At 44.9% G+C, this 23,771-nt stretch overlaps 5 protein-coding genes and 1 non-coding gene across 6 annotated transcripts; 5 read left to right on the top strand and 1 right to left on the bottom strand.

Moving 5' to 3' along the window:
- Positions 1–3,629: 3,629 nt before the first annotated feature.
- LOC131294929 (general transcription factor 3C polypeptide 5) lies at positions 3,630–5,171 on the top strand. The gene is made up of 2 exons (XM_058322983.1): positions 3,630–3,835; positions 3,896–5,171. The coding sequence occupies exons 1-2, from the start codon at positions 3,701–3,703 to the stop codon at positions 5,150–5,152; spliced, it is 1,392 nt and encodes a 463-aa protein (XP_058178966.1). The 5' UTR covers positions 3,630–3,700; the 3' UTR covers positions 5,153–5,171.
- A 191-nt stretch (positions 5,172–5,362) lies between these two features.
- Positions 5,363–6,512, top strand: LOC131280946 (vesicle transport through interaction with t-SNAREs homolog 1A). The gene is made up of 3 exons (XM_058310191.1): positions 5,363–5,520; positions 5,616–6,025; positions 6,093–6,512. Exons 1-3 carry the CDS (start codon positions 5,430–5,432, stop codon positions 6,237–6,239), a joined length of 648 nt encoding a protein of 215 aa, XP_058166174.1. The 5' UTR covers positions 5,363–5,429; the 3' UTR covers positions 6,240–6,512.
- Positions 6,513–6,856: 344 nt separating this feature from the next.
- Positions 6,857–8,495, top strand: LOC131282234 (large ribosomal subunit protein eL34-like). The gene is made up of 3 exons (XM_058311645.1): positions 6,857–6,923; positions 7,224–7,299; positions 7,943–8,495. The coding sequence occupies exons 2-3, from the start codon at positions 7,235–7,237 to the stop codon at positions 8,364–8,366; spliced, it is 489 nt and encodes a 162-aa protein (XP_058167628.1). The 5' UTR covers positions 6,857–6,923; positions 7,224–7,234; the 3' UTR covers positions 8,367–8,495.
- Positions 8,496–8,599: 104 nt separating this feature from the next.
- Positions 8,600–10,155, bottom strand: LOC131282232 (protein l(2)37Cc). Its single transcript, XM_058311642.1, has 3 exons — positions 10,054–10,155; positions 9,736–9,843; positions 8,600–9,666 (listed from the first exon to the last, which is right to left on the bottom strand). The coding sequence occupies exons 2-3, from the start codon at positions 9,821–9,823 to the stop codon at positions 8,936–8,938; spliced, it is 819 nt and encodes a 272-aa protein (XP_058167625.1). The 5' UTR covers positions 9,824–9,843; positions 10,054–10,155; the 3' UTR covers positions 8,600–8,935.
- A 423-nt stretch (positions 10,156–10,578) lies between these two features.
- On the top strand, positions 10,579–12,302 carry LOC131282233 (ras-related protein Rab-30). Its single transcript, XM_058311643.1, has 3 exons — positions 10,579–10,699; positions 10,820–11,070; positions 11,142–12,302. Exons 2-3 carry the CDS (start codon positions 10,888–10,890, stop codon positions 11,589–11,591), a joined length of 633 nt encoding a protein of 210 aa, XP_058167626.1. The 5' UTR covers positions 10,579–10,699; positions 10,820–10,887; the 3' UTR covers positions 11,592–12,302.
- Positions 12,303–13,151: 849 nt separating this feature from the next.
- On the top strand, positions 13,152–13,224 carry Trnak-cuu (transfer RNA lysine (anticodon CUU)). Its single transcript has one exon. It is a non-coding gene; the product is annotated as a tRNA-Lys (tRNA).
- Positions 13,225–23,771: the final 10,547 nt, after the last annotated feature.

Below are 23,771 nucleotides of genomic sequence, written 5' to 3'. Positions count from 1 at the left end.
CGCTGCAAGGAGTAAACACAATTATAACTCGATGAAAGTGACATTATTCTGTCAAAACAAACCATCAAGACTGCAAGCAAAGGGGTGTGGGGATACCGGGACACGGGAAATTAAAGCCCCCCCGATCATTAGTGTGCCTTTGGATTGGCGACTCCGCTGGGAAACTTGGTCAGATATTGGAAAGATTTGTTTTTCCTCAATGGACTCAAAATTCTGAGGACAATGAAAACATTGAAGTGTGTTGAACAAAAAAGAAAACTTGAAAACTAACAGAACCAGTTCAGTCACCGGAAGAAAAAAGTATAATCTGGAAAGGAAAGTGGTCGCGCATTTCCAAGCGCGTGTCGTAAGGTAAACGGCATGAAAAATTAATCATGTTTTGGCCTCGGAAATGCTACTACAGACGCCTACGACAGACACGTTTTCCTTTGACTCATCATAACGCGCGAGTTCGATGCCACGAAACACGAGCTTTGGGCGTGATACGAGCCTTCATATCGAACAAAAACAAAAAAGCAAGATAAAAAACACGCAGTTTTCTCATGTCCAAAACAATACTATAATTGAAAATGAAATTGAAACAAAATGAACTGCCTGCAAGATTAATAGAACCCAACGATGGATTTATTCCATGTTGCGAAATACAATTGGAAAGAACAACGGGAAAATCCTAATTTCGTTGGAATTGAACACTGGACCATACAAAAATAAAGCAATTTTTCTAGGAGAGAGGCACTGATACGACGGTTTACTGTGACGGTGTGACTGTCATAGAACATCTATTCCATCGGAATAACACTGAATAGAACTTAAAACAAATAAACCTCTATCATTCACAAAACCGCATAATGTACTGTATTGTAACGCTAGAAAAATCGATATGTTTCATTCTTCCATCTTCCACGGGAGGGCGGCATTGAGGTGACGTCGATCTGGGCGATCAGGAGATTCGACGAGGAAGCACACACGCATTCCGGTCCACTAACGTTCGTGCTGGACACACGGAACGACATCATCGTATCTATAGTCACTAGTTTTCTACCGGCTCTACCACCATCAACAATCGGTTTATGCTCTTGGTCTGTGTATGGCTCAATGCCTCATAGTACTTGCAAAAACACTCAACTTATTTGTAATGAAACTGATCGAAAGGAAATTATTTCCAGGTTCACTCACACGGTACAAGCCTTTAGAACTAAAGGACATTATTTTAACTGTCCCAAATTTCGAAAAATACGATCGAACTACTAGAACTGGACAAAATTGCGCACTACTCGCATAACAATGACGCGCAACCCGCAAGGACACACTGATCAAAACGTGCGCATCGTACCGAATGCCGACACTCACTGTCAATGTCGATGGCGATGGCGGTTGCTTTTTACCGCCAGAACCGCACCTGAATAATTGATCTCCAGGGCCTTCAGGACGGTACGTACGAGGACGAGCAGGACTAGCCTGGGACTAACGGTGTACTACACTCGTATACACTCCCAGTCTTGTCTTGTCACGCCATCTGCCCGCCCGAGGTGTATGTGAGCCTCACATGTGCGTGCCACTGGGGGATGTACTCTCCCTATCCGATGCACATAGTGGTATTCACTTACCCATATCCGTATCTTCTTCCGGTCTATGCGTTTGTGGTTGTACTCTTCCACAGATAGGACACACATGGTGAATCCTAACGGAAGTCGGCTTAAAAACGGAAGGTAATTACTCACGGTTCGGCTGGTCAGTGGCTTTTCTCCCACGTTGTACGCTCTGATTTTACAGACAGCCGTCGGTGTTCTCCTAACGTTGAATGATTCGCGCATTCAAAGACCTACTCCCTTTTGACGGATTATGCATTTTTGCAACCCATCCAGACGAAACGCTTCTTTATATACGATTGAAACTTTAAAACAAGCAGTAAACTTTGTTGTAAATTGATCAAGTACTTACAACTAATGTTTGTTTAAACTTGATAAAATATGGATCCAATATCATTTAGTTTTCGATGGTAGATGTGTCGGTGTCATTTGTTAACGTTAAAAAAAAGAAACATAAAACAAAGACACAAGTCATCGGTTTGGTGGAAGCTCTCGAAATTCAATAAATAATCTTAAATACTGGAACCACTCCAGATGTTGATGTCGGCCTTCATTTGGCCACTAGGACTGGGACACCGTAGACTGGGCGGAGTTCGTCTCATCGTAATACGAAGAATCGATTGGTTCTTCTAATGACAATTTTCAACACCCTTTCTCCCTATCCGACTGTGTGAAGATGATAGCTCAACGAACTGGTGGGAAAGCGTACACCGTCTGCCACTAGAACTGGCACCATTTGTTTCGCCTTTTGTTTCCTTACCTGCTGTCAGCTCTCATAAGCCCTTACGTTGCGTCCTTTGCGACAATCAACGGCCGAATTTTCTCAGAATTCATTAAAATGACCCATCCGTTAAACATACAATTTCGTTCCGTTTCGGCTATGATTTCATGTCAATTCTGGATTTCGATTAATAATAGGACACTCAATTATCCTGCCAACCCTTACTGCTGATAATGACGGTTCTTGAAGTTTGTGTCAAATAAAGGAATGCACGAATTACAAATACAATTTAAATTTAGACTCTTTGCTAACCTGGCAACATAAATTCCACTCGTAAAACAAATACAAACATCATTATAAGAAAAATATGAAAGGTAGTATCTTTAACGTGATCAGATGAATAATCATTTACCTCCTTGAAAGGTATCGTACAAATTCATTATAAATCTTGCGAGCATGCTTTCAAGGACCTTACCACGTGTTTTGCTTCCCACTGTGAATTATTGAACAAGAAAATGTTCTTACCCTCTAGATGGAGGCTAAAAAGTGTAAAGAGGTGACACAAAAAACAAATCCACAATATACTTACAGATGTTGCGCCAAGGAAGCTTGCTCTAAATTATACATTTCTGTCAACTAGAAATCGTAGCTCACGAAAAGAGGATTAAAGCGTCGAGTTTGAGGATTATTGTTTGAAAAATGATAGCAAAAATAAGTGGTTCTTAACTAAAGAAAATGAAATAGTAGAAATGAAATATGGTTTAGAGCCCAATGATACTATTTTGATTCACGGAATACCAGTCAACGATCAGAGGTTATTTTTCGAAAAACCAATAAGATCCTCCTATTTAAACATTTATGTTTCATCTTTGACACAAAATTCGCAAAATGCTCGAAATTCGTCTTGATTTTATTTAAACATTTACAAATTTTAATTCCGCAAACGTTCAACGACCTTTTCAAACGGAGAGTCGTGAATTGGTCGGCCCGAACCGGTCGAAATAACCGGTTCATAACCGGTTCTCCGAAACGGTTCTTCAAGGTCATAATAAGGTCATAAATCGTAAATCACCGGGGTCTGTTCGAGCGAACCGGTTATGCCGTAAATAGTCCTGGCGCCATCTGGTGGCCTCACTAGCGTCATCTGGTGGCCTGTTCATTTTTCAAAAGTCGTTGCATTTGAAATTTTCCGTTGTTATTCGTAATTGCTGACGATCACGAAAGAGGGCAGCACAAGTGAAGTAAACAACTGGCTGTCACAGCGATTTGTTTGGATTTTGCAAAAGTGAAATAAACTTTATGAAAACATTTGTAAAACATTGTAAAATACTGTGTGATATATAGCCAATTTAAGGGTCCAATTGATATCGCTCGAATTGCTGGCCACACGATGATGGAGTACAATCCAAAAACTGCACATCGGCATAGTTTAAACCGGGAACTAACCTGCGTCGAATATCCCGGCGTTGTAGTAAACGACGATCGGATGTTGGATACGCTTGGAGGGTTGCGGGAAATAAGTGCGGTAAGTTAAGTTATCTCATACCAATACTTCCCTGCATTACCTCGTATTTATTTCTTGCAGACATTCGAGCACGGGAAAAGACGCCTTGAACTTCGATTCCGGCCTGAATGTATGTACGCTAAGCCGGTGTACGGTGACCCGGCAGCTGCAACTGCGGTGGCCCTCAAGTTAGTGGTTCGACGCAGAAAATCCAACCCAGAACATGCCGAAGTGAAATCGGTTCACATCGCAGGGACGGTTCAAAAGATCTACAAATTTGGTGCTATGTGCGATTTTCAGCAACTTCCAGCATTCCGCTCTCGCGACACGGGCAAAGCCGAATGTCTATATGACGAGTTGGTTCCGAAAGGCGCCGACCTCTCCTACTACACGGACAAGCCTTCGCAATTGGAATACTTTCTTCCTCCGTCATCCTTCAGCCGTAACGACATCGTCAACAAGTTGGTGCTGCGTGAGAGTAAAATTACGAACCCACAATCTGCTAATGCACGGCCCGGCAAATCGCGACAAAAGCACGGTCTCTACCATTCATTCTCTATGCACAATCCCATACCTACGGAACCGTCGAAACTGTGTCAGGAAATGCTAGAGACAAGGCTAATCGCCAAACAAGAGCTTGAGATACTTCGTCAGGCATTTGAAACGCGACCCATATGGACGAAGCACGCACTGAGGAACGTTATACAGTTACAAGTAAAAAACGATATGATGGGCGTGCTGCTACCGGCAGTTGCGTTCTTTTACGTAAATGGACCCTGGAGGTCGACGTGGGTACGTTTCGGGTACGATCCGCGGAAAGACTTCGAGGCAAGAATGTTCCAAATGCTGGACTTTCGTGTTCGCGCCTTTGATGCAATGCACGAGACTATTAAGGTCAAACGTGTGGCCACTGTTAAGGCCAACAAGTTGCACCATCGGTTTGGAACTGCTCCACAGGATCAACTCACACGAAACGTGGACAGCAGCGTGTTCGACGAAGACACCATTCCGCCCTGTCGCATCGTGTTCTACCAGTACTGTGACATTCACCTGAAGAAAATCAAGGAAATGCTAAGCAAAGTCCCAACCCCTATGGGTGGCACGGTATGTGACGAACGGAACGGTTGGTTACCGAATCGTTTCGACGAGCAATGTCGTAATATTATGTCCGAGATAGTTGCAAATAATATTCGCAAGCGGAACCAGGCGGGTGGTAATATTGAAACCGATGTTTCCTTTAGCGAGGAAGGTGACACTACAACCGAGTTTGAAGGTAATGAGCAAGATTCAGGTTCGGAAGGAGTTCCCTATTCGAGCGAAGAAGAGTACACTGAATAAAAATGAATTACTTGCAGAATGCGCATTGAAAGTTTTAATTTAGAAAATGTATTTTCTAACGGTTTATTTAAATTCATTTGAAAGACAACAAATGCCAGAAAACTGACGCAAATGCAGACCGTATAATGCAACCCTGCCAAATAAAGAGTTGTCAATCAATTTTGTAAAACGAAAACATTGCGGGATCTTGCGTTTTCTCACAGAAAAAGTGGAATTTTGTGTGTTGTTCCAACGAAAATAAGGGTATGGTAACCAGACGGACTCTGTAAGAAATCCGATGGAGCTGATACAGGACTACGAGCAACAGTATGCTGTCCAGACAGCGGAAATTACGGCTCAAATTGGACGAATAGCTGTTTCCAGCGGAGGTACGAAGCTACGTCGTTCTTATCACTAAAATATGGTAAGTTTCGGGTCCTCCTAGGTCTCTGTGACTCATCCATTTTCACCTCTTGAACCTTAGCGGAGCGCAACAAGCTCATTTCCGACATTGATCGACAACTGGAGGAGTCGCAGGAGCTGCTCGAGCAAATTGGATTGGAAATTCGAGACATTCCCCAGGCATCACGGGCTGCCTACACCTCCCGGCTGAACTGCTACCAGGCGGAATGTAAAAGACTACAGCAGGACTTTACCAACGCCAAAGTGGCACGGGCGAAGGTGGGATACGACTCATCGGTGGATGATTTCGATGAGATAGGCATTCAGGAAGATCAGAAACGGCGGCTGCTCGACAACACGGAACGGCTGGAACGAACCAGCAACTATTTGAACGATGCATATCGCATCTCGGTCGAAACGGAGCAAATCGGAACACAGGTGTTGTCCGATCTCAGTCAACAGCGTGAAACCATACAACGATCACGTGGAAGGGTAAGCAATGGATAGACAACCTACCTTTCCCCAAACATCCCTTTCAATGTTGTCCTCTTCTTCACAGCTTCGCGAGACAGACGCAGATTTGAGCCGTTCTTCTAGGATCCTGAATTCGATGATAATGCGAGCGATGCGGGAAAAGTTTATTCTTGTCGTTGTGGTGGTTGCTATCTTTCTGGTCCTTGTTCTAGGCATCTATTTTTCCATTTAGTAAGCACCTACAGTAGCTAGATTGGTTTCTGTTCCTGATTTTTGTTTTTATTATGTATATTGGTAAAGCCCAGGAAAGACAACGTTTTAGTTTTGTTGTTTGTTTTCAATGTGATATATTTTCCCATTCTGCTGATCGCCTGTTTGGTTAACGACTCGTATGAGGTTGCTTATTGTATCCATCGTTAGTATTAACCCTCCCCTTACAATACTAGAAGTGGTAGCCGCTATACTAAATATCTATTACATGTAATAAAATGAGTATGTGACAAACCAAATTTGATTATTATTGAAAACTTTCCGTCAATTTAAAACTGTTTACGAAGTCTATTTTTGACAACCCTTTGTTGGGTTTAAAAACGCAGGAAAGAAACGTCAAACAATCGTGTAAGTCCTGACTGTTTCAATTAATTCGACATTTTCATTTCAATTGTTTGAATAAAATTGCGAATAAATTTGTACAAGTGTTTAAGCTTGTAACGATTCGCTGAAAAGGCCACTAACTTACAAAAATAATAAATTCTCCACCTGCAACCGACGGTTCAAACAACTTTCTCAAAAACGCAGACTGTCATCAGCTGTCATGCTGAAAAGTGTGCGTTTGCTTGTTTCCTGTGAAACGTCAACAGCCACCCTCTTTCTTTCCATCACTATTCCGGCGACCTAGTGGTCAGATTTCGTGAAGGTACGAGCTATTTGTATAAATTTAAGACAGTTTTGAAGGGAAACACGATGTAAAACACTTGCAGAAAACGTGATTGGTAGTTAACGGATACAAAAAACCTATGGTGTCGCGTGTGTTTCTCAAAGAAGTCATGTTTCGCTCATAGTTTGTTTTCAATCCTACCCTTCCGGTAGACCGGGCACCAGTGGTGACATTGCATGGATCGAGAAGCTGGCGAGATCTGCTCTCCGACAACATCATTTAATTCCAGCTTATACTTCCATCGGTATTCAGTGAAATTGTTTTCTCTTTCAATTTTAGGTTGATTCAAAATGGTCCAGCGACTGACGCTTCGACGACGCTTGTCGTACAACACCAAGTCTAACAAACGCCGTGTGTAAGTATCACCGCCATTTGAAAGTAAACACTCCGCCAGGCTTGAGTAGGAAAAGGAACCGCAGTTAAATCACTCGCTACTCGGTTAGGAATATCGCACAACAACTCACCATCGGCTCCTGTGATCACTATTGTTTCGATGCTTTTTGTTGTGCCAGTAAACGTGATCCATTGTTTGCCAACTTTGGCCCGAGTGCAATGGAGCAGAGTGCTTTCTAACATAAAATAGTGTTTTAATAGATGCTTATACCGGTCAATTTCACCGCACAATGTTCCATCGGTCCGTGTATTATCCAATAGTTCCGATGATAAAAGTTTGTGCCATAATAATAGATCCTATGTTTGCCTACCCTGATTCGCGTCAATGAAACAGGGTACTTCTTAACATGGATACAATTAACAATATCCTTACGGGTGTGTGAAAACGATAACCGCGGTCCCATTTCCTGTTCGCACAATGATTGCTACCATCGGCTCATACAGGACCCTATTGTTTCGATGCTACTTGTTGTGCCAGAATATCTGGTCCTACGTTTGCCTATTCTGTTCCCATCATATGGAACAGGGTACTTCTAAACATGGACACAGTATTGTATAAAACTTTTTTGCCTTCATTTCTAACTAAAACCATCTCTATCGAACAGTGTCCGCACTCCCGGTGGCCGCCTAGTGTACCTGTATGTCAAGAAACAGCGTACTCTGCCAAAATGCGGTCAGTGCAAGTCGAAGCTGAGCGGTATCAAGCCATCCCGGCCGAGCGAGCGTCCCCGCATGAGCCGTCGTCTGAAGACCGTCACCCGTTCGTTCGGAGGCGTCCTATGTCACCGTTGCCTCCGTGAGCGCATCATCCGTGCATTCCTTATCGACGAGCAGAAGGTCGTCAAGGTCCTGCGCGCTCAACAGCAAAAGCCAGGCAAGGCAGCCAAGCCGGCTAAGGCAGCCAAGGCAGCCAAGGCAGCCAAGGCCGCCAAGGTAGCTAAGGTAGCCAAGGTAGCCAAGGTCGCGAAAGCTGAGAAGCCCAAGACTACGAAGCCCGTGACTAAAAAAATTGCTACCAAGTCGAAGTAGGTTGAATCCGATTCGGTTGATGCGCAGACAGGAGAGTAACGATGTCGCCTTCCTGTGGTGTGTGAATAAACGTTAAGCGCCTGCTCTACAAGGACCTACAAATACACAAAAAAGTTGGTACGAAACGGATGGAAATGCGTTTGTCCTTCTACTCCGAAAGCTAGCTTCCTCTTCGATAAAGTTAATTTACTGATCATTGTCATCATGTGAAAGTAAAGGGAAAATTATCCGTTACGATTAGTTCTGATTTATTTTCCCCCATTTCAAATGCAATGTACAACAATGCCTTGTTTCGGTACGGATGACCTACCAGGGGGTGTGTGGTACGTAGTAACATAAAGTATATCCCTATTTTAAACCACCGGGTTTGTTCTAAATGCTAGCTCCATGGTCTAATGGAGGCGATTTCGTAGCGGGAAGAAAGAGTAGTGCCGAAAGGCTCCTAAAATAATAACACTCGATCCTTTCGCGTATTCTTTCGCCGCAAATGCTTCTTTAGTCTGCGAACGTTCGCCATCCGTCGACGCACGACATTTTTCAGGTTTTACGAAAGGTAAGTTCGAGCCGCTTTACTGCGGAATTTGAAGAAGCGTCTGTTGTCCGGCTGGCAGATAGCTGACTCCTCGCGCTCGGCTCATTTGATAGGCAATATCTTCGGCAGCTTCAATTCGTCGCAACTCAATCAAACCGTCACCGGATTCCTTCAATGACCTGGCAAGCATCTTGGCTGCCTCTGCGTCACCTTCGGCCGTGATGATTGCTGCCTGCTTCATCTGTTCCGCCTTCTCGACGAGGAATCGGGCCTTCTCGGCTTCCTGCTGTGCCACCTGCTTCATTTCGACGGCTTGCGTGAATTCCTTGCCAAACGTAAGATGCGTGATGGAGATATCGTCCAGAATGACACCGAACTGTGCGGCACGCTCGGTCAGATCGTCCGAAACTTTCTGGGAAACCATCTCTCGCTGCGTGATCAACTCGCCGGCATCAAATTGTGCTACGACCGCCTTCAACACTTCTGTCGTGATCGAAGGCAGCACACGCTCGTCGTAGTCCTGGCCGAGGATTGTGTAGATCTTGGGCAGCTGATCGGGAACTGGGCGGAACAGGATACGCAGCGTGATGTTTACGTTCTGCAAATCCTTACTTCCCGTCACTACCGGAACGTTGCGGGGTTGTGAACGAATATCGAAAATAATCGGCCGCTGTACCCATGGCACGAAGAAATGCGTTCCTTCGCCCGATACCTGCTGCTTCACACCACTAAAGCGATCGAAAATAACCGCCCGATGACCACCGTCCACTGCAAAAAGAATGATTTCAGTGAGCATAGGATTCATGCCGGCAACCAAAACAACCGCCGTACGCATACCGTTATATAATGCTGAGTTGACCACTCCGCCAATAACGGCCACTCCTAGACCGAGTTGCCCGATACGGTTCAGAAACTGTGTTGCCATGGTGAGATTATTATCGATATCTGCAAGTAAAGAACGTTGCTGTTATTGTTGTAAATGTTTCAATATTGCCCAGCAATTTCATCAGATCTTGCAAATGAGGTTAGTCGAGGCAGGCGCTGCTAGCAACCAGAACTAGAAGCCGGCAGGAAATCGCGATGACTTCCGTCGTCTCACGAAATAAGCGAGGAAATGTGTATTAAACAGAAAGGAAACACGAAAGAGCAGCTCACTTTTATAGATTCACCGGTAGGAAACAATTTTTGCGTAACACAAAACGTGAATGCAGTGCACTTTCAACAAATGAAACAGAGATCCAATCTGATATGGCTGGATTTGACAGTTCGCCGTCATGGTTGTCACTTGAAACTGATTTCAAACTTCCTAAAATTAGAAAATCAAATGGTCAAAATGTAATAACATACTGGAGACAAAGTTACGTGTGTTGAATATACCATTCGTTTGAGGGGTCATTGGTGGAAATCAGTTGAGGAACTAAAAAGTTATGCGAGAATTGGCCATTTTTGTCTAAACTGGTTATCGAGGTTTATCCACCTTGTTCCTGCAGAGTTCAGTCTCTACTACACAATTAATTTTCTCAAAACTAGAAAAGACGGAAAGATCTTTTGTTACACAAAGTTGTGTGCCTTGAAAAGACTTTTAATTAAAAGGGTTAAGCGATCATAAAGTTATTAACAAATTTGTTATTTCAGCTACCAACCAAGGTTTCTCCAGACCATGCTGCCATTTCTGACAAGTATAAACAAAGTCCACCGACTTGTCAGCCGCGATAGGCGAGCAATTAATTAAATCAGTGCTAAAGCTAAACATTTTCCGGAGGTGCTGCGGGTTTTCCTTCACGGTTGCCGGTTGCCAAGGGTAATGATGACTTCACTTTCATCCATCCGTTGAATCATCTCATGGGTCTAGTTTGCTGGACAATCTGGCAAGAGAATCTACGATCAAACCACGATTACAAGGATTGTTTTTGTTCTGCAGTGCACGGGTGACTTCCATAGGCGTTGGCAAGCATTTTCCTCTGCGGAAAAGCTACCCAATTTCCGCAAATGATGGCTTCGGTGCGCATCCCGGAGCAAAAGATCATTCTTTGCGGGGAGTATGGCGTTGGAAAGAGTTCCATATTTCGTCGGTTTGCGACGAACAACTTTGTGACAACCACCGATAGGAAATCCACACTCGGTTTGGACCACTTCGGACGGACATTTAATGTGGGAGACAAAGAAATCAAGGTATGCATGGTAGTTGCTAGGTGGTTGGGTGTGCAAACTCGGTTCTAATACTCATTAAATGCGTTTTTCAGCTGCAACTGTGGGACACAGGTGGCATGGAGCGGGTTGCGTCCGTCACTTCTAGCTACTACAAGTTCGCTGAAGCGGCAATCCTTGTCTTTGCACTGGACAACGAATCTTCATTCCACGCGCTCTCACAGCACATGCTGGATGTGGTTACTTATGCGGAGAATGCCAAAATTTTTCTAGTAGGCAATAAGGTAGACCTGGAATCGAGTAGCACCGATCCGCCCGTGACCGATGCCGACATGGAATCCTTTTGCGAGCAGTGCCACAGTCTCATTAGTGCTACGTACAAAACATCGTGCAAAACGGGTGACGGGCTGGAGGAAATGTTTCGGGACATAGCGAATACACTGGTCGAGTCGAACCGGTCCCGGCTGGAACTGCAGGCACTGGAGAGTCATGGTTTCAAGATACATCCGCCGGATGAAGTCAACGATCCGAGCTGCTTGTGCTAGTACACTTTTGTCATACTTTAATGTTGTTTGCTTTTCCATCACGCTGAATGTTTAAGCGCAAGCTCTTAACATATTAACCCATTTCCTTCTTTGTTGAACAAACGGTTCCTCGTTCAGCTCCTTGGTAGATCTGCCTCTTTTTGCATTTCGAAAGCCGTCCGTGTGAAAGCGTTTTGGATGCTGATTGTGTGATACCGGCATGCTAAGTGCCGGGATGCATTCCTCTTGCCAAAAGCAGGACAATGAGCCTTGAAACCACAAGAAAGTGCCATCAACGGACCGGTTTACCGGACACCGTTTGCTTGTTGAGAAAGACATTGAACAAATGCGAACAGGACAAGAAGAAAAATCGATCCCGTGAGCACAGGCCCACGAAGTCTGGTGCGAAGCGTGCACGTTTACGATTCGTTTTATCATGCTAAACCAGAACAATCACAACACTTAATTGGATCAAACCAGAATGATGTGAGACACGTAACGATTTTTAGTGAGTTTAGTTTGATTGTAGGGTTTCTAACAACCACCCCACACCCAGGGCTAGTGTAGGCTTTTGTTTTACGTCAATGTACATGTATTTATCAATCACGACATCAATGTTTGGATAATTTATTGAATTGACTAAAAAACATACAAAATCATTTAAGCGAATGTATCGATCCCCTTCAGCGTATTCCGATCGAGGATCGTAGCTTTTTTGAATAAACTATTGGTAACAAGATTATGCGTTCGGTTGTATCGTTTCTTTTGGGAATTTAGAAAAGAAATTGAGAAAAAAGCATCGATCTAGAAGGGAAGAGCGACATCTTGCGTTTGAAATTGCTGCGCGAGGTTTTATGACATTTGAACGCCTGTCAGAAGTGATCGGACTAAACATGGCCGCGGCGGTCAGTGCAAGTGTTTGTGGGTGTTTTGTGTTGTTTATGCTGTTTTTCGGCGGCACTTTATCGGCAGGTGAACAAGGTAGGTGGCCAGAATCCTTATGCAAGTGTTATCCTGCACTGCAAATGTGCAACGATCGCACAATACCGCTCCCGACATTGTGGCTCCAGCTCCAGAATCTCTGCTGCCCGTGCCATGCGAGTGTGAGCGTGACGGCACGATGAGAAATTTGATGTTTGTTATGATTTTGATGCTGCAAGTGCATGTGATGTTTTCTACTGCTGTTGGCGCAGGATGATGCTGTGTTGTTATTTACCCGTCGGAGATGTTTAATTCCTTCGATAAATGAATCGAATTGAATGCAACAGCGATGTAATACCCCTCGGTAGGGTATAGATTTGTACGAGTTTGAAAGCAACATGATAAGATCGTATGCGCAACGAGAATACCGTGTTCTCTTTCTTCCTCATTGCTGCACAAATAATCCTGGCGTTTCTTCTCGCAAGACTCGGGGCGATCATACATGATCCTAATTTCTGTCGGGAAAAAAAGAATGTGAAGGTTTTATGTTCACGTAGGAGTAATATGAAACACAGCAATGTAGAAGAAGAAAGGTCAATTCATTCGCGATTAGAAAATCGTGATTCGATCATACAAACATCGACGAAGGAGATCTCAGCAGCCCGGCTAGCTCAGTCGGTAGAGCATGAGACTCTTAATCTCAGGGTCGTGGGTTCGAGCCCCACGTTGGGCGGATATACTTTTTTAAATTTTCCTATCTTTTTACAATTCTCAATTTTTGTTTCAGTGGCTAAAACAAGTTAATATCTCATTACAATTTTCATCTGCAGATGAGCCGCGATCGATACTTTCCCACGATAAAAAGTGGTTAACCTGTTTGATCGCCGATCGGTGAAAAAGGAATTTTCACACAATTTTCCCATGAAGCTTTAAAAATCTTGTCGCCAGATCGTTCCCTTTTTTTAACCCCCTACTCTCGCAGCACCATAACCAGATGGCTCTGTCGATCACGTTGTTGTCAACAATGCAGTGAAATGTGAAAAATGGAACCAAGGAAGAAAAAGTTGTAACACTTCTTTTTTTCATATCGGTTTGTCTCATGCACACGCATCTTTCCTTACGCATCCCTTCCTCAGCGATCTGATTCACACGATCTTCCTGCCGGTTGCAATCGATTAAGAGAAGTAAGGCATCGGAACTGCATTCAAACCGATACCGCCGTCTTCGGGATTTTTTTTTTTAAATTTATGGTCCGCAAACGGTGACAGTTTCCTCATTCGAAATGCTTTTCACGTACGCTACAATTATTTCCTTGTAAGTAACGGGTCTACTGGGGAAAGGAGGAGAGTTTGTTTTAGGGTGGAAAGAGTTTGGCCTTACTTGGAGGCGATACTCTCAAAGATGCTGAGATGAGTTACAAAAAGTAGATGTTATATATATATATTTGTGTTTTAAATTTAAGAACATCTAAGTTTTACTATTATTATAACATTATTTTGGTTAACCCTTGAGACGATCAATATGCGTTGCCTGCCTGGTAAACGGTGGTCGGTTCAGACGCTTGAGCAAACAGGGAGTAAAGCCTGCAGCCAAAGAAACCCCGCGGAGTGTTTGCTTGCAATTCAAATGATTGTAAATATTTATCAGCGCTATTGCCGGCACCGTACCTGGCCTGCCCGAGGCCGCCATTCGTCCTCAAGTGTGTCCCACCCCGACAATACCCGTTTTTCGGTATGGACCAACCGACGGCCGGATGGCCACAGCGTGCCATCTAGGGAAACCGATGTGTCATACGAATATTGACACATCTTCCCGGGGTCTTCTCGCGGGACTGCCACTGATTGTACTTTAAAATGAAGCTCCATAGTTCGCCTTTCGCCTACTGGTTTTGTCCTTCCGTTGCCTTTGGCGTGGAGCAGCGGGTTTCCGCGACGATTCGCCGTTGTTATTTTTATTTATTTTTCCCGTGCCCATTGAATCGATTTACGGTGGCGACGTCGACAGCTCGGATGCGGCGTATATCATTAGCAGCATTATGGGAAAATGCCCTCGAGACGCTGTTGTTGGGTCCAAGAGAAAGACCGAGCAGGAGAGGCTGCATCGGTCGCCGTGATTCCTGTTTTTCGGTTCCACCTATGAGTTTGTGTGTTTGTTGTTTCCTCGTCCCGCATATATGGCCATAGTTTCCCTTGCGCATCGCCATGCCGATCATAAATTATCGCGATCGTGAACGCGTCCATGAGTTTTCCGGTACACTGGTCGGGACGTGTGCGTGTCGTGGTGTGTATCGAGAGGGCGATTTCCCTTAAAAGGGACGGCCGGGAATCGAAACTGGTCCCCGGGATGCTCGGACGTGCCGTGGAAGGACACTTTGATTTTTCAACGTGACAGCCCATCGTCTCCATACGACGACGGGGTTGACGGGGACGTGATCGAATGGCATTGACCGCGTGGTGGTGGTTTTCTGGCGGGAAAAAAGGGAAGCGTACCACGCTGAGCGAATGACCAGGGTAATGATCACCAATAGTGTGCGGCGAAACGTGCTCCGTTTTGTTGCTGTGCTTCCTCTCGAGTGAAATTGGCAATGGAGGGCAATTTTTCTCGCCGTGCAGGAATTATTTTCCACCGACGTTGATCGTTCCGACGGGGTCATTGCTACCGTTGGAGATCACGCGGGAGAATGCAACCGGGAAGACTTTGCTGACATTCGCTGGAATGTACAGCGATTGCAGGAAATATCATGTCGTCGAACCAGGGTGGGAAATGGGTGGCAAAAAAAGGGGGCGGTAAATAAGATAAATGAGAAAAATAATCGCTGTGTGTACGCGTATCTCCTTTTTTTTACTGTTGAGTTTCTGATAACGTGACCAGTGAGCAGGTACGCGTGCGACTTGACGATCGATGGCGCCACTTGCGAATGTATTAATAGCAACCAGGAGGCATTCCACTTTTTAAGCACGCAAAATCAGAAGCGGTCACAAACCATCTTCGACCGCGTTTACCTTCAATGTCACACCACAAGAAGATCTTCTTGTCTATCCATCAAATTTTCCAGGTCACATATAGGAAACCTATTTATTAATAATAAATAAATGTTAGGTTTAAAAAGTGTTTAATTTATGTTTCGTTTTATAGCAAAATTTTGAAAAAGACACACATGTTGAAGTTTTTTCTGCTACTTTGTTTTTTCTTCCGACAACTTTATTTGTTCGAAGTTGCCTATGGGCTGCCCGGGGGGAGTTTCCTTCCTTTCTCCTCTCTCTACCGGCGTATCAATAGACGATCAAATTAGTATCGCTGTTTTATGTCGAATTAAACCGTCCAGTTGTGCCGCAAACGATTATCAAAGCGCATGCCGTTATAGATCGCGTATTGGTTGGGCCTTAGGTTTTGATTGTTAGCCTCAACCCGGCGGGGGGAAGGAACCGGTTCGTGACTGGAAGACCAGAACGACCTTGCCGCAAGACGGTGACGGTGCAAGATATACGGAGCCCCCGGGAGATAGAGAGAGAGATGGAGGAAGAGAAAGGGTTTACGGACAACAAAGATTAACGTGGTCTCCGAAACCCAGGTGTGTCCCCTTTTCCGTGTTTGCTGTTTGCTTAAAAGTGCCATTAAGCGAAGAAAAACGCGCTCGGTTCATTATAGTGATCGGGGGGGTTTATTTTTTTCGGCGCTGGAGATCGAGCAACTTTTCTTGATCGGGCTGTAATCGATTCCCATTATTTTAGCAGCCAGCTCTCCGAAATGTGCGATCAGGAACGTGTGCCGTTCGATCATCCGAAGTGCGCCACACAGAAGTGATCGTCTTATGGAGTTGAAGCAAGCCTGTGTCAGTCAGCTTTTTGGGCTTTCAAATCGGAACAATCTGATCGACACACTCGTCAGACTCTTCATATGATCCCAATCTCTGGTTGAAGAAGTGAAGTGATCGTCCGTTCTTGCACGACGTTGGCCGTTTCTTTATGCCTCGTCATCGTTTCCACAAGGGTGAACAAACCATCAACACTCGGGAAAATTGTTTTTTATTTTTCTTCTAATTTAAGGTAGTTTAACTATTAACATGTTTAACTATTTGATAAAAAGATTTTTTTTTAATATAACACACTTGTTAAGTATATTTCATATTCGTTCTTTTCTATGTTACAAGTTCTTTATTTTTTCCTTCCTTCCTTTCTACTCCCTTAATCTCTTGCCTCCAGAAAATGATCGATCGTAGTCTTCTCAATCAATTGCGTTCGTCCAATTCGTGAGCTTCGTTGATCCCGCACGGATCTCCCAAAAGAGTGGTCCCATATCGAGCGATCTCTTGGTCTTTCATAATCACTCCCCGTCGCGTTTGTTGGCACCAGGCAGGCGCCAACTTGAGGCGACGTCGAGCCTCCTCTTGCCCTTCCTCAAACCACTAAATCAGGTTCCCCCCCTCTCCCCAAGGAAGGCATATCTGTTTTGTTAACCTATACCATCCCTTGTTTTCAGGAACATCCATCGATTCGATGTTTCGTTGTTTTCCGTTTGTGAAATTAATATCCCCGCTATTAGCGCCATGAAGTGGCTTCTTTTTCTTCGAGCGCTGGGAGAAGCGTGAAGCTTTGGCCGCTCCTTTTGTGGACGCCTTAAAATGGCACCTACGGCGTCCAAATAAACTGGCTCGTTTCACGCACCGTAAAATTCGGCTTTTCGGACCGAGATACGGCGGTGGAAAATTTGATTAGCCGCACAGACGGGAAACCATAGTTTGGGAGTTGTCGCCACGAATCGAGACGCGGGAAAAAATACTAAAGAAATCAACACAAGAAACCGTGTCAATGCAGTGATGCTCGGGAAAGCAGTGTTTGGAAATGCGGTTGGAAGGGTGGTGGGTTTTCCATATTTTTTAATTCTCAGTTTCGTAATCCGGCACAAATGAAGGTCTTAGGTAATTTGAATATTACCGACATTGTCTCCTAGCGTTCTATCCCCACCATAGATTCAGATGAATCCAACCGTTTGTCAAACGCAAGGTTTCTTTTGTTCCCTACCGCCGTAAGAATGTAAAAGTCACCGTCGCCGCCGTTTCCTTTGATATGGATATTGGATTTTTCTCCCCGCGAGAAGGTGCACTCGAATTTCTCTTCCAACCTTCTTCGACAGTTGATGGCTCCGCGGTGATGGTGTTATCTTTCGGGGCGGATTTTATGGTTTAATTTGTTCTAGACTCTCGTAATCCACTCGAAATGCACCGAAGCCGATCGGGGCTGATCGACTTTGATTGGAGATCACAGGTTTATGGTACGTATTTTCTCGTTTTTTTTTCGAACGTTCTTCTTTAAGTAGAATAAATTTATTTTTTTTAGACAGCAACATGTATCGGTGAAGGCGTTCGCTTAACTTAACAAGCGGTTAAGAAACGTGCAGCTCGGGAACATCACCAGCATCCGATGCAATTGATCATATAAAACCCAGCCACGATGCCGATGACCACGTGATGAGCTTCTGGCTGGCGAAGTGAGAACCATAATACACGTACGTCCAATTCCCCGATTGGAGTCATAAATAAGTATCGATTCCACGCGGATCACTTTATAGCCCGCAGTCGATCGTGGAGCAATTTGTGTGTCCGGTGGTTCCGTTTTCGAATCGCACGAGAATGTATGGCCTCCGTAATCGTAAATTATTCCTCGTAGCAAAGCAATCCAATCACAGGTGCATTTGTGCATCCCTGTGCACATTCCCCATCACTCCCTCCCCCCCTAGGGTCATGATTTATGAGTGCTCGATGAGGGAAGGTGATTTGTTACTGCCGGAACGCGAAAAGAAAAGCCGAGGGGCCGTCGGAGGGTCTTCCCTGCTAGAAGGGTGCTGAATCCCCATTCCTCCAGCCCAGGGGGGGTTGATTGAGTTCGAGGAAAGGTCGAGGGGAGGGCCCAGCCATATCCCGGGAGATGGAATAATGCCGGCGCGGGCAAGGTCCTGAAAGGTCGACGACTGCCATTGGTCGGAGGAGTCGGCTGTGATGCCAGTGCATACTAATTAACCTGGAGTTGCTTGGTACAAACCGTGCGGCCCTCGAAGAAGTGTTAAAAGTGTTTAAAATGAATTGTACTTCGTAATGACCGGTTATTAATCACGCTTCTTTTGTGCTCCCACACCCCGGTGTGTTTTCAGAGTGAAACGTGATTCCTTATCGGAAGATGGAAAATCTAGCAATGTTGTTCCGAAAAATCGTGAGACAGATGTTCGCTGTCGTGGCCAGTTTGACGGAACGAGTTTGATGTCGTGACGACGCTGAGAAAACACAGTAATTAGTATTCTGTTTGAACGACACTGATAGGGTGTCGTTTGTTGCACTTTGTAAATGTTATACAAAGTCAATTCAAAATTAATCTCCAGATGGAATGAATTATTTCGGAGAAGTATGGAAACGAGAACCCTCGAAAACACAAACCAAAATTCGACAAATAACTGTTCCGAAAAAGTTGGACTGTATGTTCCTGAGCTTCATACTGATGGATGAGTTCTGACCGTGATCGGTATCACTTTGGCCAAGGGTAAATCGAGCATTTACTGTGTGTATTCCTGTGCTCCGGATCGTGCCTACAGTCGTGTGTGTGCTTTGTCGTAGTGGAAGCACATCATACTCCCATTTTTCTCCCTGATGAATGGAATTATTCATCATTATGTTGAGGTGTATGCGTCCTCGCATAATTCGCACCGTAAAAAAGCTGGCCACCTGAAGCCAGATTTCAGCGAAACGCGAAGCCACCTCTGACCACAGGCGTAGTGCCTCTCCGTATCTGGCATTGTGTTGTAGAGCCCTAGAGATGGAAGGAAGGACGAGAGACGATTTTTAACCTTAAAAAGGCCTAAATGTTTGCCATAGTTGAGCTGAACGGGATTTTAATGCATTTTCCAATACGCAGCAGCATACAATCATCGGACTTGACATGCAAAAAAGGAAACATAAACACACCCGAAGCCCTGGAGCCCGTAAAGGCGTAAAGAAAGGAAGAGGAAAATGCCAAAGTGCTCCATCATCATCATCATCGTCGTCGTCATCTTTGTCCTGCACTCATCTTCGCTTGCTCCGAAAAAAATTGATCTTAAAACGCAAAACGGAAGAAATTATGAGCATAATTTAAGCTCCCGAAAGCCACGGGCAAAAGGGGTGCAGAAAGGATGCATTGTGACGTGTCCACCGATCTTCGAAGGCCGTTGGCAAAGAGTCCCACTAAAAGAAAGTGGCAGCGGCACGGGGGGAGCAGAGGGAGAAACGAACACGACAATCATAACCGAAAACAACCCCGTTAGTACTGACTGGCCGCCATCGGGACGCTGGCCGTTTGCCACCGGAAAACGGTGGTGCGATGATGATGGGCTCCGATGGCGAGATGATTCGAGGTTTGTGGCTCGACGTTTTGACTCGTCTTTTATTGCCCAGTGGTTTGTTTCATTTTTTTCCCCCGAAGCCTAACGATCCCTTCGCTTGGATGCGTTTTTGGGAGTTTGAAGAAGATGAGCCAGAATGATCGATTCATTGCATGAAGGAAGGGACGGAGCGAAACGACAAAAGGAACAACATACACATCTCCTATTCTCTTCCACCTCGTGCCTGAGCTTGAACGACGCCGGAGCCCTCCTCAGGCCCGCTATTATTAGGGAGCGATGGTAAGAAGGTGGTAAGAAATTAATTTTCGTAAACGTTTAATCGTTTCTCGACTTTCCTTAAACCTGCCAAACGATCGCTGCGTAAAGATGTGCCCGTGTACCTGGAAGAGTTGGTGATACTCGAAACGCCAGCCAACGTCTCGCGCCATTCATCGTGGTTAATGCATCTTGACGCGAAGCGAATCCCCTAATCGCGATCGCAACTCTTACGCACACAACTGTGACTGACTGGCTCGAGATGGGACGAAAATCTCGTACATCACTTGCGCCCGGTTTTATGCGCTCGGAGGAAGATTTTTATCTCCCGAGGGAGCAAGAAGGGATCCCTGAGGGCTGTAAAAAAGTCGTTACAAGGAGCCACATCGTAAAACTGACGCGGACACGGTGCGTCCGATCGACGGGAAGCGTGGAAGGTCGCAGGGAAAGCATCAAAAATGGTAAATTGATATTGGAAGGCAATTTATGTTTCTAAAATACTCCATGCTCGCACGTTCCGCGATGTAATTGAATTGAAGTGAATTTGTAGCAAGGAGTTCGACTCGACTCCTGGACGGGTTCTTGTGCGCCGCGCAGAAGAAGTAATTGCGCTCCACGAGGCGGGCGTGAGTTGAGTAATTTGTAGCGACTGGTTAATGACGCCATTACGCGCGAACGAAAATGCCTCCCCCTCAACAACTGCACTCCCCTCGCCGTGGACGAAGGCAGTGTACGTTTTATTTTCGCGGTAGTATGCACCCGTCTTATGCCCCCCGGGAAAAAACTCTTCCTGGGCTCCTGCTATATAATGGCAAATCGAGGTGAGAGATGGCGTGATTTGTAACGCTTTGCCCGTGCGCATACTAATGTGTGCTGCAATGAACATATTTTTGCGGCCATATCGGTGTCTTCGGCGAGAAGATTTTATGCAAATTGCAATGCCATAGAACTGCTTTCCGATTGCGCACGGTTACGGCTGTGTTTTATTCTTCCTCGCCCTTAAGCAAAAGGAAGTGCGGAAACATTTATTTCATAAGGAACTCCTATGAAATGGAAAATATTTCTTATTAATGTAGTTCAATTACTCCCCGTGGAAAGGCTTCTGGAACGGGTTCGACTGGTTTCGATAAGTTTCCTTAGTGTTGTTCTGCTAGATAAGCTTTTTATCTCAGGTTGCACTAAACGTGCACTAAAGGCTCGATGTTTCTCCTGTGTAGTTTAAACCACTTGCTATCAGGCTGTGGTTGCAGCCGGGAACACCATGTAACCTAACGATTCTTATTTGTAGCCCGTTAGCAGACATTTTTATGGAAGGTTTCGATGGGATTGGCAGAATTTCAGGTTTGATGTTTTTTTTGAAAAACCTCGTATCATTTGCCGACCAACGGCTTTTCTGATTCCCACCAATTTATTTATACTCCCAGCGAAAAGAGCTAAATCTTCGGTTTATGGCTTTCGATTAATTCGCAAACTGTTTCGGTTTTGTTTCTGTCACGCATCGATGTCGAAGGCTTTTCAGTTTGAAATGAGACGAAACGAAGCAAGACAAGTCGTGATCGAGCCTTTGAAGGACGGATCGTTCCGCGACGGACCGCTTGCCTAATCTTGTTGGCAGCTTACGGTGTGGTGCGTTTTTGATTAAAATAATTAATTATTCAAACCAATAAACGTGGCCTTTGTGTGAATGAGCTTTGCGAGTTTTTGCCTCTTTGATATTCGTTTTTCGAATTACCTCCAGCTTGAACTATTGAACTTAGGCAACAGGAGGAGGCGCCTTTAGGATGGGTTCATTATAGGTTTTGCTTCATTTGCTCTTTTAAGGATAGCGCCACCGATCGCGGGATTTCCCTACGAGATATGGTCTTTTTTCCTTTTTATAATTAGTCTGGAGCCGTCATCTGTCCATCTTCGTCCGCTGTCCGCGTTTTATGCGTTACCTTTTTTATATTTCCTTCGGTGCTGGTGCTCATGTTCTGTATTGTCCCGGGTGAAGAAAAAGGGGGAAAACGAGATTTATCTTCTCGTTTCGCACAAATCGAACCTAACGGAGGATGATGTATGACCCAGTTTGCCGAAAAAGGTTCCTTGATGAGCACCAGTGATCCCCCTCGTTTGGCCGATGGTTTCTTGTTATTGTCTCGTCTGGCGGCCGGCCGTTTCTTCGTCGTCATATTAGTTTAACTTGACTTTTTGCTCACGGCGTTTATTATTTTATGCTTTCCATTCAAAACAAAATCATTCTGGCGATGGGGTCGATTTTTCGTGAATGAGTTTCTTTTTCTCCCATCAGCCATCAGACAGACCATTCGTGTGGATGCTTTTCTGGGTTGGCAAGAGTTGGTTTTGGGAGTTCGTTGGGAGAAGTAAACAGTTATGTTTTTGCTTTTGATTTTCCCGGCGTCCCGGAGTAATTGATAGGATCGTTTTCGTTTCATGTTGGACAATGTTTTCTCAGCTGGAAGAAAAAAGCATTTTAGAATCTTTGGGTATGAATGGACATAAATGGATGTGACGCATTATTTAGGTCAACGATCAATTACGAGCTCTGCGAAGATGTCAGCAATGTACCAAAGATATGCATCACCTTGAAGATGGGGGGGTTTATGCAATTTTATGGAAGATTAGATAAATCGACAAAATTGGAATAAATATTGCCACGTTCCGCAGGCCCCGACAGGCTCATATTTTACCGCACTTCCAACCATATGTCTCTCAAGACAGTATCGGAGAATATAAAATATCCTTTTACTTCGTTAAACGTCCGCACGCAACCAACATGCATCTACAGAACAGTTCGTAAGCGAATATTTGTACCTGCAAGCAATGATCATAATTTTTCATCTTTCCACCGTGTGCAGGTTTCAGTCCGTTGCGCCCGAGAGTAGGAAAATCTTCCCCATTAACCTGCCTCCTTCTAACGCAACTGCGTTAGTACGTACGTGCGAGGAGCGGTATCCGTTGATCGACGATGCACATAAAACGATATGATACGACTATGATTGATGGTAATCGCTTACGTCTGGCTGCAATCGGTGGAAAATCTATATTCGACTAGCAGCGGCAGCTGCGCAAGGAATTTCCCCCTGTTGGCAAATAATCGCCTGGGCGACGGAGCGGGTGCCACGTCCTCACAAATGGCCTCACGGAAACCGTAACCGGAGATGGATAAATATGATTTAATTGAAAGATACGAACTGCTCCGAATGTACACCTTGGATGGCCACTTTCAAGAGCTTTCCGTCCGTTGGGAATTGTAATTGAGCACGGGAAAATGTAAGTAATCCGTTATCTGGTTGCTTCCCGCATTTCCGGATCGCGCCACGGCGAGGATCGATTGACCAACACGATGGGTTACGTCTTACTCAAGTCCCTCGTGGATCGACGCTGAACACTATGCGCGCAGAAAAAGAAAACGAGTTGGGTGTGCTGATAAAAACTCGATCACTTTCCCGCGGGGCATCGTTTCGATGGGCTTTTGAAGCCTCTCCTAGACGTGGCTTGCCAAAAGGTCAAAGCGTTGCGTTTCGCAGGCAAGAGCGAAGGAGAAGAAACAAATATGCTGCCGAAGTAACAAACAGTGGCGACGATACTGGAAACTGCTCCGTAGTGACCGCAGACAAGTGAAGATAAAACTTTCCCTTCGATGTCGAAGTTCGG

This window comes from Anopheles ziemanni, chromosome 2 (assembly GCF_943734765.1).
Source record: "Anopheles ziemanni chromosome 2, idAnoZiCoDA_A2_x.2, whole genome shotgun sequence".
Lineage (NCBI taxonomy): Eukaryota > Metazoa > Arthropoda > Insecta > Diptera > Culicidae > Anopheles > Anopheles ziemanni.
The sequence above is the reverse complement of the archived record's forward strand: the minus strand, read 5'-3'. Positions and strand labels throughout refer to the sequence as shown.

What these genes read in the sequence shown, in the direction of transcription:
- LOC131282233 (XM_058311643.1), top strand. Translation starts at nt 10,888, where the DNA reads ATGATGGCTTCGGTGCGCATCCCGGAGCAAAAGATCATTCTTTGCGGG. An exon ending in TGGGAGACAAAGAAATCAAG is followed by an intron (nt 11,071 to 11,141) that starts GTATGCATGGTA and finishes TGCGTTTTTCAG; the next exon opens with CTGCAACTGTGGGACACAGG.
- LOC131280946 (XM_058310191.1), top strand. Translation starts at nt 5,430, where the DNA reads ATGGAGCTGATACAGGACTACGAGCAACAGTATGCTGTCCAGACAGCG. An exon ending in AATAGCTGTTTCCAGCGGAG is followed by an intron (nt 5,521 to 5,615) that starts GTACGAAGCTAC and finishes CTTGAACCTTAG; the next exon opens with CGGAGCGCAACAAGCTCATT. An exon ending in TACAACGATCACGTGGAAGG is followed by an intron (nt 6,026 to 6,092) that starts GTAAGCAATGGA and finishes TCTTCTTCACAG; the next exon opens with CTTCGCGAGACAGACGCAGA.
- LOC131282232 (XM_058311642.1), bottom strand. Translation starts at nt 9,823, where the DNA reads ATGGCAACACAGTTTCTGAACCGTATCGGGCAACTCGGTCTAGGAGTG. An exon ending in CAACTCAGCATTATATAACG is followed by an intron (nt 9,667 to 9,735) that starts GTATGCGTACGG and finishes TTCTTTTTGCAG; the next exon opens with TGGACGGTGGTCATCGGGCG.
- LOC131294929 (XM_058322983.1), top strand. Translation starts at nt 3,701, where the DNA reads ATGATGGAGTACAATCCAAAAACTGCACATCGGCATAGTTTAAACCGG. An exon ending in GGTTGCGGGAAATAAGTGCG is followed by an intron (nt 3,836 to 3,895) that starts GTAAGTTAAGTT and finishes TATTTCTTGCAG; the next exon opens with ACATTCGAGCACGGGAAAAG.
- LOC131282234 (XM_058311645.1), top strand. Translation starts at nt 7,235, where the DNA reads ATGGTCCAGCGACTGACGCTTCGACGACGCTTGTCGTACAACACCAAG. An exon ending in AAGTCTAACAAACGCCGTGT is followed by an intron (nt 7,300 to 7,942) that starts GTAAGTATCACC and finishes TCTATCGAACAG; the next exon opens with TGTCCGCACTCCCGGTGGCC.